The sequence below is a fragment of the Lutra lutra genome, chromosome 8 (assembly GCF_902655055.1).
Source record: "Lutra lutra chromosome 8, mLutLut1.2, whole genome shotgun sequence".
In the NCBI taxonomy this organism is placed as follows: Eukaryota; Metazoa; Chordata; class Mammalia; order Carnivora; family Mustelidae; genus Lutra; species Lutra lutra.
In genome coordinates, this window is record NC_062285.1 from 124,296,734 (window position 1) to 124,321,266 (window position 24,533).

At 38.1% G+C, this 24,533-nt stretch overlaps 1 protein-coding gene across 2 annotated transcripts in view; it reads left to right on the forward strand.

Moving 5' to 3' along the window:
* The window catches only part of ANO4 (anoctamin 4), a 462,190-nt gene that overhangs the window by 408,695 nt on the left and 28,962 nt on the right, over positions 1–24,533 (forward strand). For both annotated transcript variants that reach the window (XM_047742883.1, XM_047742884.1), the window contains 7 exons: positions 8–148; positions 3,045–3,209; positions 10,273–10,309; positions 12,628–12,739; positions 13,721–13,778; positions 13,917–14,014; positions 15,973–16,115. In XM_047742883.1, coding sequence (XP_047598839.1) covers positions 8–148; positions 3,045–3,209; positions 10,273–10,309; positions 12,628–12,739; positions 13,721–13,778; positions 13,917–14,014; positions 15,973–16,115 — 754 coding nt within the window. The remainder of the gene's footprint in view (positions 1–7; positions 149–3,044; positions 3,210–10,272; positions 10,310–12,627; positions 12,740–13,720; positions 13,779–13,916; positions 14,015–15,972; positions 16,116–24,533) is intronic.

Sequence of the window (24,533 nt, forward strand, 5' to 3'; positions counted from 1 at the left end):
TCTTTAGGAAGAAATACGGCCCCAGTTTGAAGCGAAGTACTCCAAGAAAGAGCGAATGAATCCTATTTCAGGAAAGCCAGAACCATATCAAGCATTTGCAGATAAATGCAGCCGACTTATTGTTTCTGCATCTGGGATATTTTTTATGGTTTGAAACTTTTCTACAAAACTCTTTGTTTCATAAAGTACAAACTTATAGCACGGTATCAACAATAATCATATCGGGTATTTGCATAATTTTACAAAACATTTTTACACATTCTGTTATTTACTCCTCACAAAGACTCTCTGAGATGGTCAGAGATAGTACCACTGTCCCGTGTTCCAAATGGAGCCACTGAGACTTTAGAAGCTAAGGGGCTTGTTCAGGATGAGCCAGGAAACAGCCAAGAGCTCCAGTTCTTTCTGCTTGCCTCTCTGTGCCTTGCTGAAAGGAAGTAAGAGTTGAGATAGGACCTGCAGCAGTGTTTTTTGAACCTTTTGCTCACCATACCCGTATAAGAACTACATTCTCTGTCATAACTCAGTGCCAGGAGATGTATAAAACTAAACAGAGTAACTGAAACAATGCTCATCTTTGCAATATGCAATACTCTTATTTTTTTTGTTTGTTTTATTGTAGTCTATTTTTTTTAATGCCAACCATAACCACCTAAAATTGATTTCTAGATTCACTAATGGTTATGTCAGTTTGGAAAACACTACCTTGAACCTGGGTTGTTGGCTTTTCCTAAAAAGAAGTCTTTTGCTGATCAACTTTGACCCTGTTAACCACCGAACAAAACTTACACAAATTTTTCAGAAATGTCATTTTTAGAACCTTAAATGGTGGTTACGATTCTCCTTTCCTGTTTTCAAATGGTGAGTGTGTAAACAGGTGTTGTAGATCAATAGATTATGAAGGACAAGATGGTAGCAAATCTAGACACATTACCCACCCTTTAGCCAAAGAAACTGGAGAGATCAAACGGTAGGCAGCATGCCCAATCTTGGCTCAGACCAAGATTCAAATCCACACCCTTCTATAGACATTGCTCTGTAAGCAATTATGTCATGCTTCGACTTTCATAAGTATTCACATTTATTGTCTTGCTTTTCGTTTTTTTACAAGACCTGTAGATGTAGAGTGAGCTTTTCTTACTCTGCAGATGGGCAACCTAGAGCAAAGGAAGCCAAACCCACAAACTACGTGCCCACAGTCACAGTGCTAGGTAGAAGCTGAGCCATGACCCAGACCTGACTTCTGAGTCCAGTGAGCTGTCCATTCCACCACATTGCCACCCTGTCTGAAAGTCAGTATAGATTTCACCAATCTCCCCATCATTAGCTCAAGGATTAAGATGTAGGCAATTGTTGTTGTTGTTGTTGTTGTTGTTGTTGTAATTTTTGCCAGTTCTAGCTCAAGCTTTATACTCAAGCTTTTAGAGCATGTCACTCATAGAAAGCCAAAAACAGTTGGTGTAAAACAGAAGAATGCTTCTAGCAATCTCTAAGTCAGCAGAGTGCATGCTGGTTCTCAGCTTGATTTGTGATAACTAAGTAGGTAAAGGTCTTTACTCTGATATAGTGAGTCATCTAATGAAAGACACAAACATGTTGGGGTCTCATATTGCCAGTAGGTAGAAGACATGTTGAGTTCTCATCACATACCATGAAATCTTCAGAGAAAGATAGCTCAGCTCAATGTCTATAATTGATTAATAAGAGATTATGTACCTATCACAGAGTTGGCTTATTCAGCAACAAATAGCTGAACATTTACTATGCACCTATAATTATGCTAAGGCACTATAGAAACTATGGTGAGCAAAACAGATACCGTACCAGCCCTGATGGAGCTTATAGTGCCCCCCCCCTTTATCTGAAGTTTTGCTATCTAGTGTATCAGTACCTGCAGTCAGCCCCAGGCTGGAAGCAGACAATCCTTCTGACATATCATCAGTAAATCAGTAGTAGCCTAATGTTATATCACAGTACCTATCCCATCTGCCTCACTTCATCTCATCATGTAGGCAGTTTACCATCTCACATCATCACAAGGAGAGTGAGTACAATACAATAAGATATTTTGAGAGGGAGAGCGACCATATTCACACACTCTTTCTATCGTATTGTTGTTCTATCATTAGTTACTGTTGTTAGTCTCTTACTGTGCCCAATTTGCAAATTAAACCCTCTCATAGCTATTTGTCTATAGGAAAAACCATAGTATATGTAGGGTTTGATAGTATCCAAGGTATCAGGTATCACTGGGGACCTTAAAAAAGGGAGAGGGTCAACTATACTTTCTAAATGGGGGAAACTGGCAACAATCAAACTGAAAAATTGTTAGAAATTATAAATCGGATACTAAAAGAAGAGTACAGGTATCATAGCAATAACAAAGTCTGAGGGTCATTAAAGCTTTAGTTATGAAGTGGTTCTTGAGGTGTGAAAGAAGAGTAGGTGTTAACTAGGCTCTGTGTGTGTGTGTGTGTGTGTGTGTGTGTGTGTGTATGCACACATGCATACTCATGTATGTGTGTGTTTGGCATGGGAATGGGGGGTGGTCAGCCTTTTAGGCAAAGGAAATGGTCTTGAAGATTAGCCCATTTGAAGCCATGAGAGAGGTTCTTGAGTCCCCAGACTAAAAGGAAAATGTCATTCCACAAGGTGGAGAAAGTCTTGCCACCATTAAGACTTTGCTTTTATCCTAAGAATAAAAGAAATCAACAGAGTTTTACACAGAAGAATAACATCATAAGATTTCCATAATAATAATGCTCAGTCTAATACCCTGCTTAAAAAAATGTTACCCCATAGCTTACACAGTTTATCAGCTTTCAAGCACTATGGTTGTTCTATTTGAATAACAAAGAAAATACAGGCAAGAGAAAGTATTAATCACAATGAAAAGTTAGCATTTTATTGTGGTTTCTTGAGTCAGTTCCGCTGTTGGTTTATTTCCTTTTCTTGTTTTCCAATGGTGGAATTTTACAGTGGTGGGGACCCTCCTCCTGGGACATTCCATCAGGGTGCTCACCGGCTTTCCGTCTTCCTCCCAGATCTGCGTGGTGATCGCTGCCGTGTTTGGGATCGTCATTTACCGGGTGGTGACTGTCAGCACTTTTGCTGCCTTTAAGTGGGCGTTAATCAGGAATAACTCTCAGGTGGCAACCACAGGGACTGCCGTGTGCATCAACTTCTGCATCATTATGCTGCTGAATGTGGTAAGTGAACTATAAGGTAACTAGCCTGATGGGTAAACTATGTGGGCTGTGGTTTTCTTCTGTTGCTAAAGGGACCCAACCTTGGAGGGGTGAGTCTGTCATGCAGCATTGATGGCTGGGCAGCAAACTGCCTGGCAGGACATGCACTCAGGTTCTGGGGATTGAGAAGGCTTGAGTCAAATCTAGGCTCCAGGATTTTCTACAGTGGAAGGCATTAGCTTTCTCTGAATCTTAGTTTCCTTATTTAACCAGTAAGATAACAGTGTGTATATACCCCTTGGGGAAACATAGAGAAAGAACATATTTTAAAGGCCCAACCTAGAATCTGTGACATAGTTCAACAGTGTTAGTTCCCATTTCTTTTTGATTCTGAATGTTAGGAAAATGGTCAGTACCCAAAGCATTGTTTGAGATAACCTTACAAGGCACACATCAGGATGGAACCTGTTGCTTGTGTTAATTTCAGGTTATTTTCAGTTTTATATTTCAGCCCAGGTGTCTCCCCTGAACCCCATACATCTGGCTGACTACTCCACCATCCGCATCCAAACCCTTCTCTCCCCTCCAGAATCCGTTCCTCCACAGCTCCCTCCTGTGGTAACTGCTCAGGCTGAAAACCTTGGCATTACCCTTGACTCCTCTGTTTCTCTCAGTGTCTGTTTCCAGAGTTTGATCACTTCTCACATGTCCCCAAGTCCCACCCTGGTCCAAGAGCCCAGTAGCTCCCGCCTGGGTTATTGCATTGTCTCCTACCCGGTCTCGGGGCTGCCGCATCTGCTCCCTCAATGTAGACTCATCACAGCAGCTAGTGCAAGCTGCTTACGGTGCGCGAGCTCCTGTCCCAGTTCACTCATCATGTCCAGTGGCTTTCCTCTTGCTCAGAATAAAAGTTCACATCTTCATGGGGCCTCCAGGCCTCTCCTTCTGGCCCCAGTGACATCTCTGATCTTGTCTCCTACCTACTCACCCTATTTCTCCTGCTCCAGGCTGGCCTTCCCTTTGTTCCCTGGATGTGTCAAGCATGCTCTCACTCTAGGGACTTTTACTTGCTCTTCTCTCTGCCTGGAATATTCCTCCCCACGGGGTCTGCATGGCTTCCTCCCTCACCTCCTTCATTTCTTTGTTCAGAGGTTACTTTTCTAATATGATTTCTGTGGTCACTCAGGTTTAGAATCGTAACTGCCTCCTGCCATCTAACAACTTCCTGTCCCTTTGCCTGCTCTATTTTTCCCTGTGGTATTTATTACCATGTAATATGCTGTTTTTAGTTTATTTTATTATCTGTATTCCCCATTGGAATGTAGATCCATTAGGGCAGAAACTTTTGTCTATTTGTTTTTTATTTGTTATTTCCCAGTGTCTGGAATGGGATCTAGCACATAGTAGACTCTCAGTAAATTGTTTTTATTTACAGAACAAATAGTATTATTTGCTGACATTGTTAGATTTGAGGTGAACCTATGCATAAAAATACTGACATTAGAGATTTGTAGCAGGGAATAAATAAGATATGTGGAGTGATAGACGTGAAGTAGCTGTTATGGTTCCCTCACACTTAGTTATGTAGCATCTTAAATCTGGGCCATAATGCTGAAATTCTCTCATCATTAGAAAAGGGTGTTACAAAGGCTAAGTAATTTAATGTTGTTATCAATATAGTTTAATCCATTTGGATTACCATTCCTAGCTCCTTAAATAATCCTAAATTCTATAGCCAACAAACTCAGAGTGATTCTTTTTTAATTTATTTTAAAATTATTTTTTATAAACATATATTTTTATCCCCAGGGGTACAGGTCTGTGAATCGCCAGGTTTACACACTTCACAGCACTCACCATAGCACATACCCTCCCCAATGTCCATAACCCCACCCCCCCTTACCCAACCCCCCTCCCCCCAGCAACCCTCAGTTTGTTTTGTGAGATTAAGAGTCACTTATGGTTTGTCTCCCTCCCAATTCCATCTTGTTTCATTTACTCTTCTCCTACCCCCTTAACCCCCCATGTTGCATCTCCACTTCCTCATATCAGGGAGATCATATGATAGTCGTCTTCCTCTGATTGACTTATTTCGCTAAGCATAATACCCTCTAGTTCCATCCACGTCATCGCAAATGGCAAGATTTCATTTCTTTTGATGGCTGCATAGTATTCCATTGTGTATATATACCACATCTTCTTTATCCATTCATCTGTTGATGGACATCTAGGTTCTTTCCATAGTTTGGCTATTGTAGACATTGCTGCTATAAACATTCAGGTGCACGTGCCCCTTCGGATCACTACGTTTGTATCTTTAGGGTAAATACCCAGTAGTGCAATTGCTGGGTCATAGGGTAGTTCTATTTTCAACACTTTGAGGAACCTCCATGCTGTTTTCCAGAGTGGTTGCACCAGCTTGCATTCCCACCAACAGTGTAGGAGGGTTCCCCTTTCTCCGCATCCTCGCCAGCATCTGTCATTTCCTGACTTGTTAATTTTAGCCATTCTGACTGGTGTGAGGTGATATCTCATTGTGGTTTTGATTTGTATTTCCGTGATGCTGAGTGATATGGAGCACTTTTTCATGTGTCTGTTGGCCATCTGGATGTCTTCTTTGCAGAAATGTCTGTTCAGAGTGATTCTTCAGAGAATTCAACCTACCCAATAATAAAAAAACTTCATTTAGGATATTTTTTTTAAAGATTTTATTTATTTATTTGACAGAGATCACAAGTAGGCAGAGAGGCAGGCAGAGAGAGAGGAAGGGAAGCAGGCTCCCCACTGAGCAGAGAGCCTGACATGGGGCTTGATCCCAGCACCCTGGGATCATGACCTGAGCGGAAGGCAGAGATTTTAACCCATTGAGCCATCCAGGTGCCCCTCATTTAGGGTTCTTAAGTGTACAAGTCATCACTGAACTAATGAAATATAGTTGATTTATTATTATTACCACTATTACTATTACCATTATTACTAAAATACACAGGAACTTCTTTATTATTTTAGAAAAAAAGTTTCAGAATATGGAAGTTCTAAAAATGAAACAAAAGCAGTTGCTAATCACTTGACATGATTGTAAAAGTATGTGGTCAAGTGGAGGGTGAGAGTGGGCATGCAGCACCCCATGGCCCTCTCTACTCCAGGACTCAGCTCCTCTTAAAGTTAATTGTGGAATATATTCATTGTGAGGGGGAGTGATTGATGGTGAAATTAACCAACCAGCCAAAGTAGTGAAATATTCTGCATCCGGGTAGTTTACAATGAATTAACAACCTTTTCCTCTCAAATGCCATATTAAAATTAAATTTATGCATCCTAAGAAATACATACAGTGAGTCTATAAATACATGGTTGCTCATATATTTTGAGCAGATATACCAGTATTGTCAGAGTAAGACCTTGTTGAACTGGAAATCACTTATCCAGCAATCTCTACTTCATGCAACACAGCCAAGAAAAGAGAAAATAAACTAAAAATGAAGAAGGTAGCATAGGGAGTGGGAAAAATATATAGTTATGGACATTGCAAAGTACCTACTATGTGCTGGGAACTAGACTACTAGGCATTTCTATGCTTTATCTAACAGGCATTTCAGAGTCACCAAAATGGATAATGTAGAGTCTACACACTAAGCTAACATGTGTTATTTTCAAGAAGGCCCTTAATGAGTATTTTCATTTATTTTAGGTATATGTAAACACCTTTGCTGTTCTGATTTCTCATCAACATCAGACTAGAAAAACAGAAGCTCACTAACGCAAGAATTCTTGCAAGAGAAGGAACTGATAATCCATAGCAAGGGAAAGAAAAGAAAATAAGAATCACATGTAAGAACTTTCAAAGCAGCATCATCCAAGACCCTACTGTGCAGGAAGCAATGCCCATGACATCCCCATCCCAGCAAACACGTTCCTAGTCCTGTCTTATGCCCTGAGGCCTTGCAGGTTCCATTACAAAGGCAACTGAGTATGTAATATAGTTTGGAAAGACTTTCATCAGAATATCCAAAAAATAAAAAAGTAAGTCCTTAGGCAAATAACACATAAATAACAGATGACAGACTAATAACTATGAGGTAGCTTTGATCAGTTCAGAACTAAAATAGCTAATGACTTCTGAAATTACTCAATTAAAGGTATTTTCATGACCCTACAATATACATTTTTTATAGCTACATAAATTATTTCCAACTACTTAAAATTTTGGCCATACTTGTCTTGCAAAAAAAAAGTCATCATTTAGACATGAATCATTAATACTTTCCATTAATTGAATATTAAAAACCTTGAGAGCTAGATTGGTTTTTAACTTCTGTTCATTACAGCCTCTAATTTTTTAATAATATTGTTATAGATCACATACCCTGTTTCTGACATTCTGCTAGAGTTGTCCAACCTTAACTAAAGAAGTAGACCTATAAGCTTATTTTCTAGATTTTATGATGTCTATTTACTGTTTGTTTTGTTTTTGTTGTGTATTTACTCTTATGTAGTGTGTACTCTCTTGGGGCACCTGGGTGGCTCAGTTGGTGAAGCATCCAACTCTTGATCTCAGCCAGGTCTTGATCTTAGGGTAGGGAGTTCAAGTCCTGCGTTGGGCTCCCAGCATGGGTCCCTCTTTAAAAAAAAAAATATTCTGGACCCCAACAAAATATTATACTTCTTAGTGACTGGTGAAGGGACACTTACTAGTTTTCATTTTATTTCTTCTTGAAAAATAAATACCTCAAAATGGAGTAAATAGGGAGGATTTTCTTGCTCCTTGATGTACTATTTTAATCCCATTCTGCCTCACTAGTGAACTAGGAACATCTCAGTATGGTGGTCAGAAGCAAACAATGCCAACAAAGAATACATTCCAAGAGGAGATATAACCATCCTTTTTGTTCAGCCATACCAATATGAGTCTGATATTTCATTATACTCTAAACACTGAAGACCACAGGGTCTTATTCCCGAAAGAAGTGAACCAGAGAACATGGGATGCATCAGAACAGGCCCACATACATTGTTTGGGTGGACAAGATCAAATTAGAAGTACTCAGAGCTTCTTTGGAAGTATACTTCAGATCAGAACACTTCCTGTCAGTTACAGATTTTAACTCTCACAATTTGTGGCATCCAGTTTGGAAACAGATTTTCAACTGCTTTTATCAGAACAAACCATCCAAGATATCTATCTCAACTTCCTAATGAGAAATCAGACATTTTCTAGAAGCCACTCATCAGAAGATCTTTTGGTGGCCATCAGGCCCTCTGCTTACATGCCCTTTCTCTTTGTATCCTGCTCAAAGTCTCACTGTCCATTCCCTTGCATCTTCAACATTTATAGAATGGTCACAGATGCCATGGATCCTGACTATGTCCCCATATACTTTGCTTTATTTTTCAAAATGTTAATATTGATCATACTTTGATTACTGTGCTGTTCCTTTTATAAGTTCCATTTTTTTGTGGTGTCCAAACCAAGATAACATGGGCACGTCACCAGCTACCAAGACCTTTGAGACAGGAGTGCAAAGTGAGCCACTTGGATAAAAGCATATCAACGTGAAAGATCTAAAGGATAAACTGGACATTCAAAAATTGTATTTTGAGAAAGATGATATCAGTCAAATCTAATTTTCCTTAAAAATCACATAACTGACTTTAATAATAGAGTGTATTTGTAAAGCAAAATATATATATATATTTTTAAAGATTTTGTTTATTCATTTTACAGACAGAGATCACAAGTAGGCAGAGAGGCAGGCAGAGAGAGAGAGAGGAGGAAGCAGGCTCCCTGCTGAGCAGAGAGCCCGACGTGGGGCTCGATCCCAGGACCCTGGGACCATGACCCGAGCCCAAGGCAGAGGCTTTAACCCACTGAGCCACCCAGGCGCCCCCAAGCAAAATATATTTTATTAAAACATCTGTCCTAATCTGTACTTAACCAGTACTTTTAAGATAAAATGTATGACTATACCACTGGATTTCTTATTGAAAATTACACCAATCTCTTTTAACTCTGGACTCTTAAGAGTCTGCGGCTTCTGCACACAAAATGTGATACTATGGCCATATTAGTTATTTTATTATAGCAAATCATAGTCATTGTTCAAAGTTTAGAGTCATACAATCAGTATTTTACTTAATTCTGTAGTTAGCAGAAGTCTTGGATAAGAAAATTCAGAAGTTTGGAAGGACCGCAAGAGCAATGGTCCAGTACCCATTCTCAGTCACAGAAGAGAAAAACAGTGGTCTGAAGAAGAGATGAGGTGACATGCCCAACCTCTACAGCTTGATGACTGGTAAAGTCATAATTCCAGCCTGGGGAACTTTAACAAGGGCATTTTCACTACTTTAAATATGATCTTAATTTTCATGTTGTTCCAATCCTTTTGACTCGTTTTCCTTTCTCATTTTAGAGAAGACACCTGTTCTTTTTCTCGATTTATCCCTCTCTGGGGAATCTCCCAGATCTGGGTTTGCACTGAACTATGGCCTCTGCACTTCCATATACATATGCATACATGGGTGTGCATGTGTGTGCACGCGCACGCACACACACACACACTTTCCCTTCCCTCTCAGGACCCTCCATTTACCAGATGGCTGGGCGAGTTAAGGATGCATCCAATGTACTCATGGAAAAGCAGAATACCAAAAGCTTAGGGCTCCTAGTAAGTTTTCATCACCTCAGTATTTATGAATGCTCTAATCTAGAAAATACAGCAAGTCCATAAATAATGAGATTACAGAATCTTACCATCAGAATCAGTCTTAGAGATGCTAAGGTCCAGGAATGTTGTGATTTGCCCTGTATCACATAGCAAGCTAGTAATTAGTGGCAGCTGGCCTTGTTGCCAATTATTTACTCCAACATAGGAAGTGAGATTTTAAAAATAGTAAAATGGGACCTTGTGCATTTCTTTCTTGCCATGAAAGGACACAGCTGTTTGTTTACAGTGTGTTCATTGTTGAGTAATGTGTGGTTAATGAAATTATTTTCACTCATGACTTGATTACCTATTTCCTTTATAACTATGGATTTTATAGCATCCACAGCTTTTTTATTAAATATATGAAATTTGTTTTACAGCTCTATGAGAAAGTTGCACTTCTTCTGACAAATTTAGGTAAGTGAGACCCTTTTTATTTCATAGCACAATATTGCAGTTTGGGAAGTATCTTTTCAAAGACTGATTTCTGAAACACTGCTGAAGAGAAATATTCTTTTTGTTTTGAATTGCATACAATAATTTGCTCTTTGCCTTCAACAGGGCATTTTAAATATGTCTAGTAATTGGGGAGTCATTTCTTTTTTTTAAACATCTTTATTTTTTTCTGTGTTCCAAGGTTCATTGTTTATGCTCCATGCCCAGTGCTCCATGCAATATGTGGCCTTCCTTAATACCTACCACCAGGATCGCCCCATCCCTCCACCCCCGTCCCCTCCAAAACCCTTAGTTTGTTTCTCATAGTCCACAGTCTCTCATGCTTCATCTCCCTGACCAATTTACCCCACTTTACTTCTCCTTTCCTTCTCCTAATATCCTCCATGTTATTCCTTATTCTCCACAAGTAAGTGAAGGGGAGTCATTTCTACCTAAAGCTTTAAAACCTGTCATAAACATTATCTATCATGGGCTAATGTAATTTGAAACAGGTTTTCTCTTAATGCACAAAAAAAATATAGCATCATAAAAGTAGTAAAGTGCCCAGAATCATTGAAAAAAGTGTTCATTTGCTTTGCTTACAATTTTATTAATTAAAAATGTGTCAAGCTTTTGTGGGGTGTATCTAAACCACAACAAGATGAGTTGCTTTGAAGACTGGGGGCCTTCCACCACAAATATAGGTGGCCTAATCATTACTTATATTTATAGAAATAACAATCATCTGGATAAGTCACCCCTAAAGGTGACATTTCTCTGAACCCATAAAACAGACCAATCTGGTAACTAACTATACACTGTACATTTTCCATGTTTTCAAGATAAAGAAATTGTCCCAATTTTATTAATGAAACATTGGTCATTTTACTCTATGCAATTTGAGAAAATTACATACTCCCACATATAAACCTATTTTAGCACATTCCCATATGTAGCTTGTCAGGGGGATCAAAAAAGTGCTTTTATTTATAATCATTATAATACAAGATGACATTTATTGAGCCTTCCTATGTGCCAGATACAGAGCTAGATACCTGGTATATCTCCTTTAACATCATTAAAATTGTCCATCATTACCACCCTTTGCCCAGAAACATAGAAAGAAGTTTATATCCACTAAAGAGGTAAGTACATTGGCAGATTGTGTCCAGTGGCCCCTTGATCCAGGCTGGCAAAGACGCCAGGGAGATACAGCCCTGGCCCTTCTGTGGTTGGGACACCTGGGCACCCACCCAGCTGGCTAACAACCTGGGAGACCTTCCTATGTAACCAATAGTTCAGGAGCAGAAGTGAAGTAGATAAAAACTCCTTTATAATCCTTTGTCTTCTCTTTCCTCAACAGCAGTACAGCCTTGTTAAATATGATTTTCCTCCCCCTTCTCAGATATGCTCTCAGCAAGCATTTTGAGGAATTAGTGGAAAAGGAATTGATGGGGTAAAATGGCAAAGAGCAATTAGAAGCAGGGAATATGGAAACATAGAAAGTACAATGGAATTAAACATATTCTCGTTGACATTACTTGGGATGAGGATGCAGCTCCTAGGGAAGGATAGGTGCATTTGACATGAGATGTCAAGTTGGAAGTCTGATTCATATTTTGATTCATATCACAGTGTCCAAAGAGCACTTGCTTTATGGAAGTCAAATATAAGGAGATGAGAATTGGCACCTGACTGAGGTCAGAATACTGTAAGATGTAAATGGTGATATACAGTAAAAGCTCTTAAATGAGGTCATCTCCTCGGTATTTGTCCATGAGAAAGAAAAATGATGCATGAGGGTGACAGGCAAAGAAGTCAGATACTCACAGCATTCTGAGAGGGGAGGGGGTCTGACTCCCTCTCATGCAGCAGCACCTGGTATTTCACCACAATAGAATTGAAGAACAAGGAATTAATTAGGAGATGGGAGGGGACCTGACTCCACATCCTACCCCACAGACAGAAACTAAGAGCAAAAGTGAATGAGGCTCCTTCATCCCTAGCTTTCTCTACTCTAGGCTCTCTGCATCCTGTCACAGCAGAACAAACTGGATATTCCATCCCCTCAGATAGGTCAGTAGCTCCTTCCCACCACACCCTGGTTGGGGCTGGTCTGCAAGCTTGAGGATGTCATGGGTGGTCTATTCCATCACCCACCATCTATAGGAAAACTGGGGTCTCCTGAAGCCTTCTCAGGACACCTCTGTTCCTATCCTGTGTGTATAGGGAGTAGGGCAGAGGGAGTTAAGAAGGGGTCAAAGGCAACCTCTCAAACTCTACTCCCTTTTTGTCCACAGAACAGCCTCGCACAGAGTCCGAGTGGGAGAACAGCTTCACCCTGAAAATGTTTCTTTTTCAGTTTGTCAATCTGAACAGTTCCACATTTTACATCGCGTTCTTCCTTGGAAGGTAAGGACCTGATCTCTCCACACTTCTGTAGGCCGGGGATAGAGCACTCAGAGGTCACTGACCAGGGTGACAGAGAAGCACTTCCTTTAGAGTAATTTATACAAAGAGTAGAAAGAGATTAGACTCCTCCTTTCCTTTCCTGTTCCCTTCCTAGGGAATGGTCACTACACTCAAAAGTTACCTATGTGCCTTTTCTTGCTAAGGTACATGGAGGAAAAACATTGGCACAAGTGAAGGATGGATTTAAAACTTGTGGGTTCCAACCACACCTGAGTCAGGCCTCCAGATCTCACACCTTTATGAGCAGTTGACCTAAGAGGTGGTGGAGAGGGTGGAGAGGGTGGTCTGCAGTGTGTCCTGGATGCCCACCTTCATAGAAGAGGGAAGGACATCCAAACAGGAGAGGGGGTGACATAGGATGCCAGAGGAGAGTGGACAACTTCTGAATCCAGCAGTTACGAGGATTTGCAAAGACTCCTGTCTTAAGTAGACATGTCCTATGAACTGTTTTGTGCCAGGAAGTAGTCTCTGAAGAGAGAAAAACCAGAGACGGGTGAGTGTTGGATTTGGGTGGGATGGGTGTAGCACTTCTCAGTATCGAGCTACTTCAGTGTGGAATTCTAGTCAAACAGTAAAGCTCGTTATTTTTTTCAATTTAAGCTTCTATTCAAAAAGATCAGAACCTGTTTCAATCCAACATACTGCTTGTTATATAGGCCAGAGTGATTGATATTTAGCAGAAAATGTTCAAAGTCACACAGAGCAGCAAGAGCTGGCCTCTGTGGTCAGCAGCCAGACAGTCCAGAAGGGAAATATTCCCTGGAAAATTCTAGAAGTTGCAGTCATGGCAGCTCTGGAGAGTTTCCTAATTCTCTCAGACCTGAGCGTAGCAGTAATTTTCATTGGAGATGGGCTAATCTGAACACAATAATCACATTAGACCTATAGGGTGCTAATGGTTTGTTTTTCTGTGTGTTGAAGATTTACAGGACACCCAGGTGCCTACTTGAGACTGATAAACAGATGGAGACTAGAAGAGGTCTGTATTCTTCCATCACTCCTTATTTCCTACAGTCTTATATTAAATAGCCTAGGACAACTTTGTGCAGATTAGAAACCAAACACTCTTTCTTCCCTGCCATTGATTCTGGAATTTCTGTGTTTGCTTACCTTGCAGTGCCATCCTAGTGGATGCCTTATTGATCTCTGTATGCAAATGGGTATTATAATGGTGCTAAAGCAGACATGGAATAATTTCATGGAACTTGGCTACCCGTAAGTACCTTAGATTTCTACAGTTGAGTGGGAGCATTGCTCATTATTGGCTTTTCTAGGTGTGGCAAGTAAGATCAGCAGTGCAGACTCAGCCGTGCTTATACCTGGAGCTAAGTGTTCATGCTCAGTTATTCAACAGCAGTCATGAAAGTACTAAACATTGGCTCTTAGGAGATTTAGTACAAGAAGTGTCAATGATAGTAAATATTCTTTAAAAAGTCTCTGTGGGGCCCTAAACATTGAACACTTGCTTGCAGCTCCTTTAAATAATGCTTCTGACCCTCATGCTGTAGCAGTTCAAGGCTCTCACCAGTTACGACCCATTAACTAGAGCTCTACTCCCCCACCCCCATGGTAAATCAGGAATGGTAATTTTTTCAAATTACCTTAAATTCAAACTGTATAGAAAAGGAACTTATAGAAAAGAGAAAAGTTTAGGGATGCAGAAAAGAAACTGGAATATTTCTAAGTCAATATATCTTGACAAGTAAAAATAGGATCACCTGGTGGTAATAGTAGATGTTGATGACAATAGACAAAAACTTGCATCACTTTTGTAAGGATATCCTTGAATTCTGCTATGTTTGCTCACCTCTGGTCAGTTAAGTTTTAAAGGAACATAAATTAACAACTTCTATTTCTGCTTTAATTCCATACCTACTGATTTCCATGTCAGCTTGGTGTCTCCATAGAGAACTCCAGGTTTCAAGGAGGACCACTCAGCCAGAACAATTAGCTAGAATTTGGATCACTTCAAAAAAGTCACTTCTTGGCTTTTAGTCAGAACCTATGCCAGTAATTTTCTATTCTTAGATTTTTAGAAAACTTATTCCAAGTGCTTGATGTTGTCTGTAAAACTTTTTTAAGTGCATAAAATTTAAAAATTAGCAGCATTATATGCTACTTTAAAGTATAAAACATAATTTATCAAAATGTCAGACATCAACGGAACTATATTTTATCTTCTAGTAGTATGGACAGAGAGCAAAACTGCAAAGTAGGTCGTTTGTTTTTGATACCCATCCCATTATTTCCTTTATTTTGCCATTTGTTTTGGGTTTTTTCTGGCATGTGTACTCTTGGATACCACTCCATTTTTCCTTGTCCCCTATAGTACAAAGACCTGGCCCTTGCCCCCACTTTCTTTTTTTTCCTTTTTTTTTTTTTTAAGATTTTTTTTTTATTTGACAGAGAGAGAGATATCACAAGTAGGCAGAGAGGCAGGCAGAGAGAGGAGGAAGCAGGCACACTGCCGAGCAGAGAGCCCGATGTGGGGCTTGATCCCAGGCCCCTGAGATCATGACCTGAGCTGAAGGCAGAGGCTTAACCCACTGAGCCACCCAGGTGCCCCTTGCCCCCACTTTCTCAACCCTGTTCCATTTCATAAGATGCTCTCCTGAACATTACTAAGGATTAATGTGCTAATCTCATCAGTGTGAGATGTATTTTACTGGGAATCAGAGTCCCTGTTGAGCTCAAGCTAAAAGCAGGCAAGTCCAGTTGTGGATGTGCAAGCTTCCGTGTGCTAAGAGGGGAAACATTTAATGGGTCTGTAGAGCTTCCAGGCCCTCAGAATATGTAGGTCAGCACTCACATGATTAAGATTGCCCATGGGTCCTAAATTAAATCAGCTAAGCCAAACCTTCCTCTACTCTGAGGTCTGGGTGTTGCCTTGGTGCTAGAAGAAAAGTTTATAGATGTTGTCCTCCATCCTACCCTGAGGCAACACCGAACATGAGATAATTTCATGAATAGTTAAAAAGTCATTCTGTTCATTTGCAAGTGCAAATGCATGAAGTACAGCCATTGATACGATCTTCCTAATCCAAGGTTTTATTTCCTTGGCAGCTGATCCTAAATGTTTTTAAACTATGGTTCTGTATTTGAAGTCTGCCTTATTGCTTAAGTCTTATGAACAGTCATATATTTTTTTTAAAGGAATTGATCTTGTTGTGCAGGTTAATTCAGAATTGGTGGACCAGAAGAAAAGTACGACAAGAACGTGGACCCGAAAGAAAAATAAGTTTCCCACAGTGGGAAAAGGACTACAACCTTCAGCCCATGAATGCCTATGGACTCTTCGATGAATACTTAGAAATGAGTATGCAAATATCCTATTTTATCCTATTAATTCTAAATGCCAATTCTAGAACTCAAGCTGTATTCAGCTGGATAGGCATCCTCTATCATTGAAGCCAGCCATGTGGGGGAATTCTCCAGCTGAATGCAGAGGAGGGGAGTTTCTTGCTTTAAGAAGCTCAGCCAATAGAGATGGTATCAAAAGCCTAGGCACTTCGAACTCTTCATGACATTGTGCCCTTTCCCTTGTAATCAATCACCAGGAAACAAAAATTATTTGGAAAACTTGGTGAACCAAAGAAAAGGGAGTTACCATGGCATGATTAATTCCCTCATTTAGCAGACATGTATTGAGCCATGTTATGTCCAGGCAGATACTATGCTTGCCACAAGAGCTACAAGAAGGAATAAGGCACAGTCCCAGCTTTCTTTTTTTTTTTTTTAAGATTTTATTTATTTATTTGACAGACAGAGATCACAAGTAGGCAGAGTGGCAGGCAGAGAGAGAGGAGGAGGAAGCAGGCTCCCTGCAGAGCAGAGAGCCTGATGTGGGGCTCGATCCCAGGACCCTGGGATCATGACCTGAGCCAAAGGCAGAGGCTTAACCCACTGAGCCACCCAGGCACCCCCAGTCCCGGCTTTCAAAGAGTACATGAGCTAGTGGGGGAAAGCCAGAGATATAAAGTGCCCCAGATGCTGCAGGATGCATCAGTAGAGGGGATCAGGGGAGCAGCCATTTCTCTTGGGGAGGATGGCAGGAAGCTGGAAATGCTTAAGCTATGCTCCACTTACATTTAAGGACTTAAATTTGTCTATTAATCAAACCCAAGTTATTTATCTTGTATGTTGTACATGTACCCAAGCATGTATTGAAGAGCATGGGCTATGGAACCAGATTACCTGGGTTCAAATCCTAGCCCTATCACTTATTAACTATGAAACTTGGACAGTTAATCTCTGTCTCAATTTTTCACCTCTAAAGTGGGGAAAATAATGAGAGTAACCATTTCATAAGGTCCTTGTATGGATTAAATTATTTAATCAATGGAAAGGGTTTAGAACAAGGACTGGGCTCATAGGATACACTTGGTACATGTTATTTGTATTATCGTTATTATTTTCCTGTTTTTATCTACCAGGGGAGAAAAGCTAACAAATTTGCTTAGCAAATATATTGAGTGTATATGGGTTGCTGGTTTGTTATTTTTTTCAATTATGTTTAAGCTCTTTAACATTGGGGTAAAAGTGGGGTAGGGATATGCAAGATGCATTACTTCTGAAAGTAACAGTTCTTTCTGGGAAAATCTGAAAATTAAAGGAGTAGTAGAATTGATGCTTAATGTTCTTAGATTGCTTATATCTTAAGTATCTACTGATGTTTTTGGAGTTCCAATTATAGAATGGCAGGATAATATAACTTAGAGGAAAAAAATCAATGTAGGCATTAATAATAAAACTTAATAAAGGGAATTCATTAAGAGAACTAACCATTTTGAGGTCTCTTAATAGCCTTTTTTCCCATAAAGAAGGAAATGAACAATAATGTTGGTATATTGAGTGCTTGAAAAGAAGCTTTTATGTGGTTAGAATTAGTAGTGCTCCAAATACTGCAGTATCTGCTGCAAGAAACAAATCTCAGAAACATCACAAGCAGACTAGTGAATCCTGTTTCCTTTCCTTCTTCTCATTTTATTTTCTTAATGAGTTCCCTGCTTTGTTATTTATATTTTTAATGTAATCGTTGAAGTATGATAGTGCAGAAAGTATATAAATAAGTGTACAGATCAATAAATTTTCACATATTTACCAATCTATGTAGGTGAGAATTTTGCAAACTACAGTGCTCAGGTCAAGTTGAGTCCATTGTCTGTTTTTATAAATAAGGTTTTATTGGTTCACAGCAATAACCAATTATTTATATATTATCTGTTGTTGGTTTTACACAATAATATAGTTGAATAGTTTTGGCAGAGACTGGTCTACCAAGCCTATAATGTTTACTGTCTGGCTCCTTAAAGAAAATGTTTGCCTTTCTGTATGGTCAATCAAGAAATAGGATATCTAAGAATCTATCTATCAAAGAAGATTCTTTGACTCAAAGAAGGCTTTTTGTTTTCTCTCCAAGTCCCAACATCCTCACTAATCATGCTACTGATTTCTAACACCATAGATTAATTTTTCCCCTTTTTTATCTCCATGTGAGTGAAACTGTACAATACATACTGTTTTGTAACTGGCTTCTTTCACTAAATATCATATTCATAAGATTCTTCTACACATAGTAAACTTTATTTTCATTGCCATATAGTATTCCTAGAATGTATACCTGTAGCAAAATTATGAAGCTGGTGGGGTTTCTCTTTTAGTATATGTGCTGCTGAAGCAAGCACTGGAGTTTCTCTTTGATACTGATCTCCATCTTGCAAATGTGGTTGTTGGTGTGTGTGTGTGTTTGTGTGTATGTGTGTGGTGTGTTTTGCATTTCTACTCCCAGATACTCCCCAACTTTCTCTTCTTCTCCCCGCAACACACAGACCCCACCACCACCAATCCTTCAGTCCTCCCTCATATAAAATGCACCTCATGAGTATGAAACTTCATGAGCGCTCCTAAGGATAAATGTGCTAGATAAATGCTCTTTAATAGGAATCAATGCCTCTGTCAAGCTTGAGTCCAAAAAAAGGCAAATTTACTTGTGGAAATGCAGAGGTCAGTGGGCCAACAGATGAACTATTTTGTGAGTCTACAGATCTTCTAGGGTCCTGAAAATAGGTATGTGTCATTATTTATCTATCCATTCTACGGGTGATAGACATGTGGCTTATTTCCAGGTTTGGGCTCTGACAAATAGTATTGTGAACATTTTTTACATGTGATTGGTTAACATATATGCATATATCAGAAGGGAACTTATGGAGGGGTGGACTTAGTAGGCCATAAGATAGGCATTTGTTGAGTTTTCAAAACTGGGTTATACCAGTTTACACTCCAACCAGCAATCTTAGAGCTTCAGTTAATTCCAAATACTCACTGCAACTTGTTAGGTCTTTGCAAATTTTAGCCACTCTGGTTGGTACATAGTAGTATCTCATGATTTTAATTTGAAATTTCATGGCACCTAGTAATGCTCAGCACGTTTTCATATGGTTATGGCCATAAGGCTATTTGATGTTTTTGTGAATTCCCATTTAAATCCATGTTCTTGTTTTGTTTGTTTCTTTTTTTAGTGATTTGTAGAGGTCATTTACCTATTTTGGATATGAGTCCTTTATCCAGTAGCTATGCTGCAAATTAAATATCCTTTCCTGGTTGACTGCTTGACGTCTTACTCTTTTATTCACTTTAATACACCAACGTAAAAGTTTCAACTTCATTCTTCAGAATTGGTTCCCTATAACTTTTAGAATCAGATTTCTAATTTCTATACATAGCTCACTTTTCTATTGGGATTTTCTTTTCTCATTGATTTTTTTAAGACTATTTATTTTATTTTTTTTTAAAGACTATTTTTTTTAAAAGCAGTTTTAGGTTTACCACAAAATGGAGAAGTCCTAGGATTTCCCATATCCCTCCTATCTCCACACATGCATAGCTTCCCCATTATCAACATCATTCACTAGAATGGCACATTTTTTTTTAAATCAAGGATAAATTTACATTAACACATAATCACCTGAAGTCCAGAGTTTACTTCGCACTTGGTGTTTTACATCCTGTGGGTTTGGACAAATGTATAAAGACATATATCTATCCTTATAATATTAAATGAAGTATTTTCACTGTTCTAAAAAGCCTCTGTGCTCTGCCTACTCATTTTCCCCCCAACCTTGCCATGTTCATACCTTTTGTCAGGTTAAAGCAGTTTCCTTATATCCCTAGATTGCAGAGAGTCATCATGAATTATAATTAAATTTTATCAAATCATTTTTCTAAGTCTACTAAAATGTGAGTTTTTCTTTATTAAATGTGGTGAATTTCATTGATGATTTTATTGTTGTTGTTAACGTTGTTACAACAACCTAGCAAACTTGGGGAAAAAAACTCACTTGTTCATGATACTTTTTTTTTCTTTAATTGCCAAATTTAACTTGCTAATATCTGTGTATAAGTTCATGAAACATATCCTACTACAGTATTTCTCTTTTGTAATGTTTCTTTCAGGGTTTGGTGTCATTGCTATGATGACCTCTGATTTGAATAATTTTCCCCTCTGTTTCTCTTCTCTTAAACTGTTTATGTAACATTATTATTTCTTACATACATATTTGGAAGAACTTAGTGAGGTTGGTTAGACCTCAAATTTTCTTTGTGGGAAGACTTCTAACTGTAGATTTAATGTATTTAATAGATATAGGACTATTTAGATTTTCTGTTTCTTGTATCCTTTTGATAGCTGGGTTTTAATTGTGTTTTTCAAGAAATTTATCCATTTTGTCTAATGTTGAAATTTAGTGGAATAAAATTGTTTATAATACCCTTCTATTAATTTGTTATATGTATAAGGTCTGTAATAATATACTTTTTCATGAATAATTCAATAGCGCTTTTCTCTTTAACAGTGTGGCAAGAAATTTATTAATCTTTTCCAAAAAAATAGAAATTATGTTTTTTCATTTTTTTTCTATTATACATTTGCCTCCTATTTCATTCTTTCTGCTTTTATCTTTATTTCCTTTCTTATGTGTTCTTTGGCCTAATTTTCTCTTTTCCCAACATTTTAAGAAAGAAACCTAAATTACTGATTTTCAGCTTTTCTTCTTATCCAATATAGGCATTAGAGCTGTAATTTTCTCTATGAACACTGCTTAGCTGTATCCCATAAGTTTTGACATGTAATATTTTCATTATCAAGACGTATTCCAGTTGCCATTCATTTTTGACTTATGCATTTTTCTAGTGATGTGTTGCTTACTCTCAAAGCATGTGGGGATTTTCTAGTTATCCCTCTGTCACTGATATCTAATTTAATTCCACTGTAGTTAGAGGATATTCTCTATGTTATCTCAGTTCTTTGTTATATGTTGAGATTTGCTTTATGTCCTGGCATATTTTGGTGAGTGTTTCAAGTGTGTTCTGCAATTGCTGGATATAATGCTCTATGGATGTCATTAATCAATGTTGTTTAATTGTGCTGTTTGAATCTTCTATGTTCTATTCAACTATTTTACCTACTAGTTACTAAGTAGTAAAATTCCCATGTATGATTATGAATTTAACTTTTTAGTTCTGTAAGCTTTTCCTTTACATATTTTGAAGCTGTGTTATTACATGCAAACCTTTTAGGATTTTTCTAGTTTATTGTCGAATTGACCTTTTTATGTAAAATCATTTTTTATCTCTAATAATGCAATATATTGAAGATTTGATGAGCAATAAGCTATGGAGCTAACATTAAAACCTTCCAAAGGACAGAAATGAGCCTCTTGCTGTCTTTTAGGACTGAGGAGATAAGGACCCACCATGTTCTCAATCAAGGCCAAGAAACAAGAAAAAAACAGAGATGGACCATGTCTTATACAAACTGTCCCCAACATCAGCCCAGCTTAATCCATGACCAAATTGAAGTGGTCATCTCCTTTTTTTTTTTTATCTAATAGCAGTACAAGGAACACTTTCTTGTAGATAAGAACATAACTGAGAGCAGAGATCAAGAAACTTGCTCTTAAAAAGCTAGATAGTAAATAATTAAGGTTTTGGGTTCCAAGAGGCAAAATTGAGACTGTTATATACTTTATATTATATAAATACTTACAAATAAAAACACTTAAAATATTAAAAAATCATTTTTAGCTTAGAGATGATTTTAAAAGAAACAAAACCTGTATCTGGCCAGATGTGGCCTACAGGCTATAGTTTATTATTTCTTGATCTAGAGCTTCTACATGTCTGGCCAGTAATAAAAATTATTGGGCATGTGGCCTGTTGAGTTATAAGAAAAGTAAACAAATTCATAACAAAGAAAGGTGTCTATACTTCAAATGCAAAATCAGAGGTGCATACCATCAAATATTATGGAAAATCAAGCAAATATGGTATCACAAAAAGAAAATAATTCTCCAACAATCAAACTCTAAGGCACAGAATATCATGATTTAACTGATAGAGAACTCAATATAGAGATTTAAATACAGAGAGTTAAATGCAGATTTAACTGAGAGAGAATTCACAAAAACTCAGAAAGGCAATTCAATGAACCTGGGAATAAAATTAATGAACAGAAGTGGTTCTTTACCAGAAAGATTAAAATTATTTAAAAAAGAACCAAATAGAAATTCTGGAGCTGAAGAATTCAGTGAATGACATGAAGAATGCAATAGAGAGCTTAGGTTAGGTGACAGAGCAAGTCAGATAAAAGTAAAAATAAATGACTGGGAGGAAAGGAATATAGAAATAATTTAGTTAGAAGAGGATAGAGAACTTGGACTTTTAAAAAGGGAAGAAACCCTTTGAGAGGTATCAGATTCAATCATAATAGCAAATATAAGAATAATTGGTATACCAGAAGGAGAAGAGAGGGAGAGGGGGTCAGAGAGTTTCTTTAAAAAAATAATAGCTGAGAACTTCATAAATCAGGGGAAGGCCTTGGACATACAAGTGCACAAAGCTAATAGAACACCCTGTTATCTCAATGCAAAACAAATGAAAAAACAAACAAATCTCCTCCAAGGTACATTATAAAGAAACTGTCAAAAATCAGTAATAAAATTAAAGGAAGCCAGGGGAAGAAAAGCAACCTACAAAGGAATCCTCATTAGTCTATAAGCAGATTTCTCACAAAAATTCTACAGGCCAGGGCACCTGGGTGTCTCACTTGTTGGGCATCTGCCTTTGGCTTGGGTCATGATCCCAGGGTCCTGGGATTGAGCCCCACATTGGGCTCCCTGCTCATTGGGAAGCCTGCTTCTCCCTCTCCCACTCTCCCTACTTGTAGTTGCTCTCATGCTGTCTCTCTCTTAACAACAACAACAACAACAAAATTCTACGGGCCAGGAGAGAAAGGAATGACATTTAAAGCACTGAAAGATAAAAATTATCCACTAAGAATACTTTATCTGGCAGTTATCTGCCAGGTATGAAGGAGAAATTAAGGCTTTCCCAAACAAAAACTAAAGGAGTACATCACTACCCTACCTGCCTTGCAAGAAATGCTGAAAAGAAGTCTTGAAGCTGGAAAAAAAAATGCCAATTGAGGACTCAAAAACATATTAAGGTACACAAAACTCTGGTACAGGTGAAAAATGAATTCAGAACAGAAAAACTAACTTTATAATAGGTTGGTGGATGGTGTATTAACACCTTAACTATTGTATAAAAGATAAAGGAAAAGAGCATTAAAAATAACTATAGCTACTATAATTTGTTAGTGAATTTACAGCATAAAAAGAGGTAATTGTAACATCAAAAATATAAAAAGAGGAGTAAAAGTGTGGAGGCTTTATAGACAAAGATTAGTTGCTATTAGCATAAAATGGACTGTTTTATATATGATATATTTTATGTAAGCCAGAAAGAAAACACAGAGCAAAAATCTACAGTAGATTCATGAAACACAAAAAAAGACTGAGTATATTGTGATGGAAAACACCAACTTTAGAGGTAGACAGAAAGAAAAGGAAAAAAATATATAAATACAAAACAACCAGAAGGCCTATGGTAAGATGACAGTAATAAATCCTTACATATCAATAATCACTCTAAATTTGAATGAATTCAATTCAGTAATCAAAAGGTACAAAGTGACTAGATGGATTAAAAAACAAGAGCCAACTATATGCTGCCTGTAGGAGACTCATTTCAGCTCTAAAGACACACAAAGGAATGGAAGAAGAAACCAAAAGAAATGCAAGTAGAATCAACAGAAAGTGAGATTAGCCATACTTGGGTCAGACAAAATAGAATTCAAGGCAAAAAATGGTGACAAGACAAAGCCTTAAAGGGATACTTCACCTTGACCAGGTGGAATTTATTCCTGGGCTGCAAGTTTGGTTCAACATCCACAAATCAGTGTGATACAAAACATTAATAAAAGAAAGAACAAGAACCATATGATACTCTCAATAGATGCTGAAAAAGCATTTGAGAAAGTATAGCATCCTTTCTTGATCAAAACTCTTCAAAGTGTAGGTATAGAGGATACATACCTCAATATCAAAGCCATCTATGAGAAATGCACAGCAAATATCATTCTTATTAGGGAAAAATTGAGAGCTTTTCCCCTAAGGCCAGGAACATGGTAGTGATGTCCACTATCACCACTGCTGCTCAACATAGTACTAGAAGTCCTAGCTTCAGCAGTCAGACAACAAAAAGAAATAAAAGGCATCCAAATTGCCAAAGAAGTCAAACTCTCATTCTTTGCAGATGATATGATACTTTATGTGGAAAACCCAAAAGACTCCACTCCAAAACTGCTAGAACTCATACAGGAATTCAGCAAAGT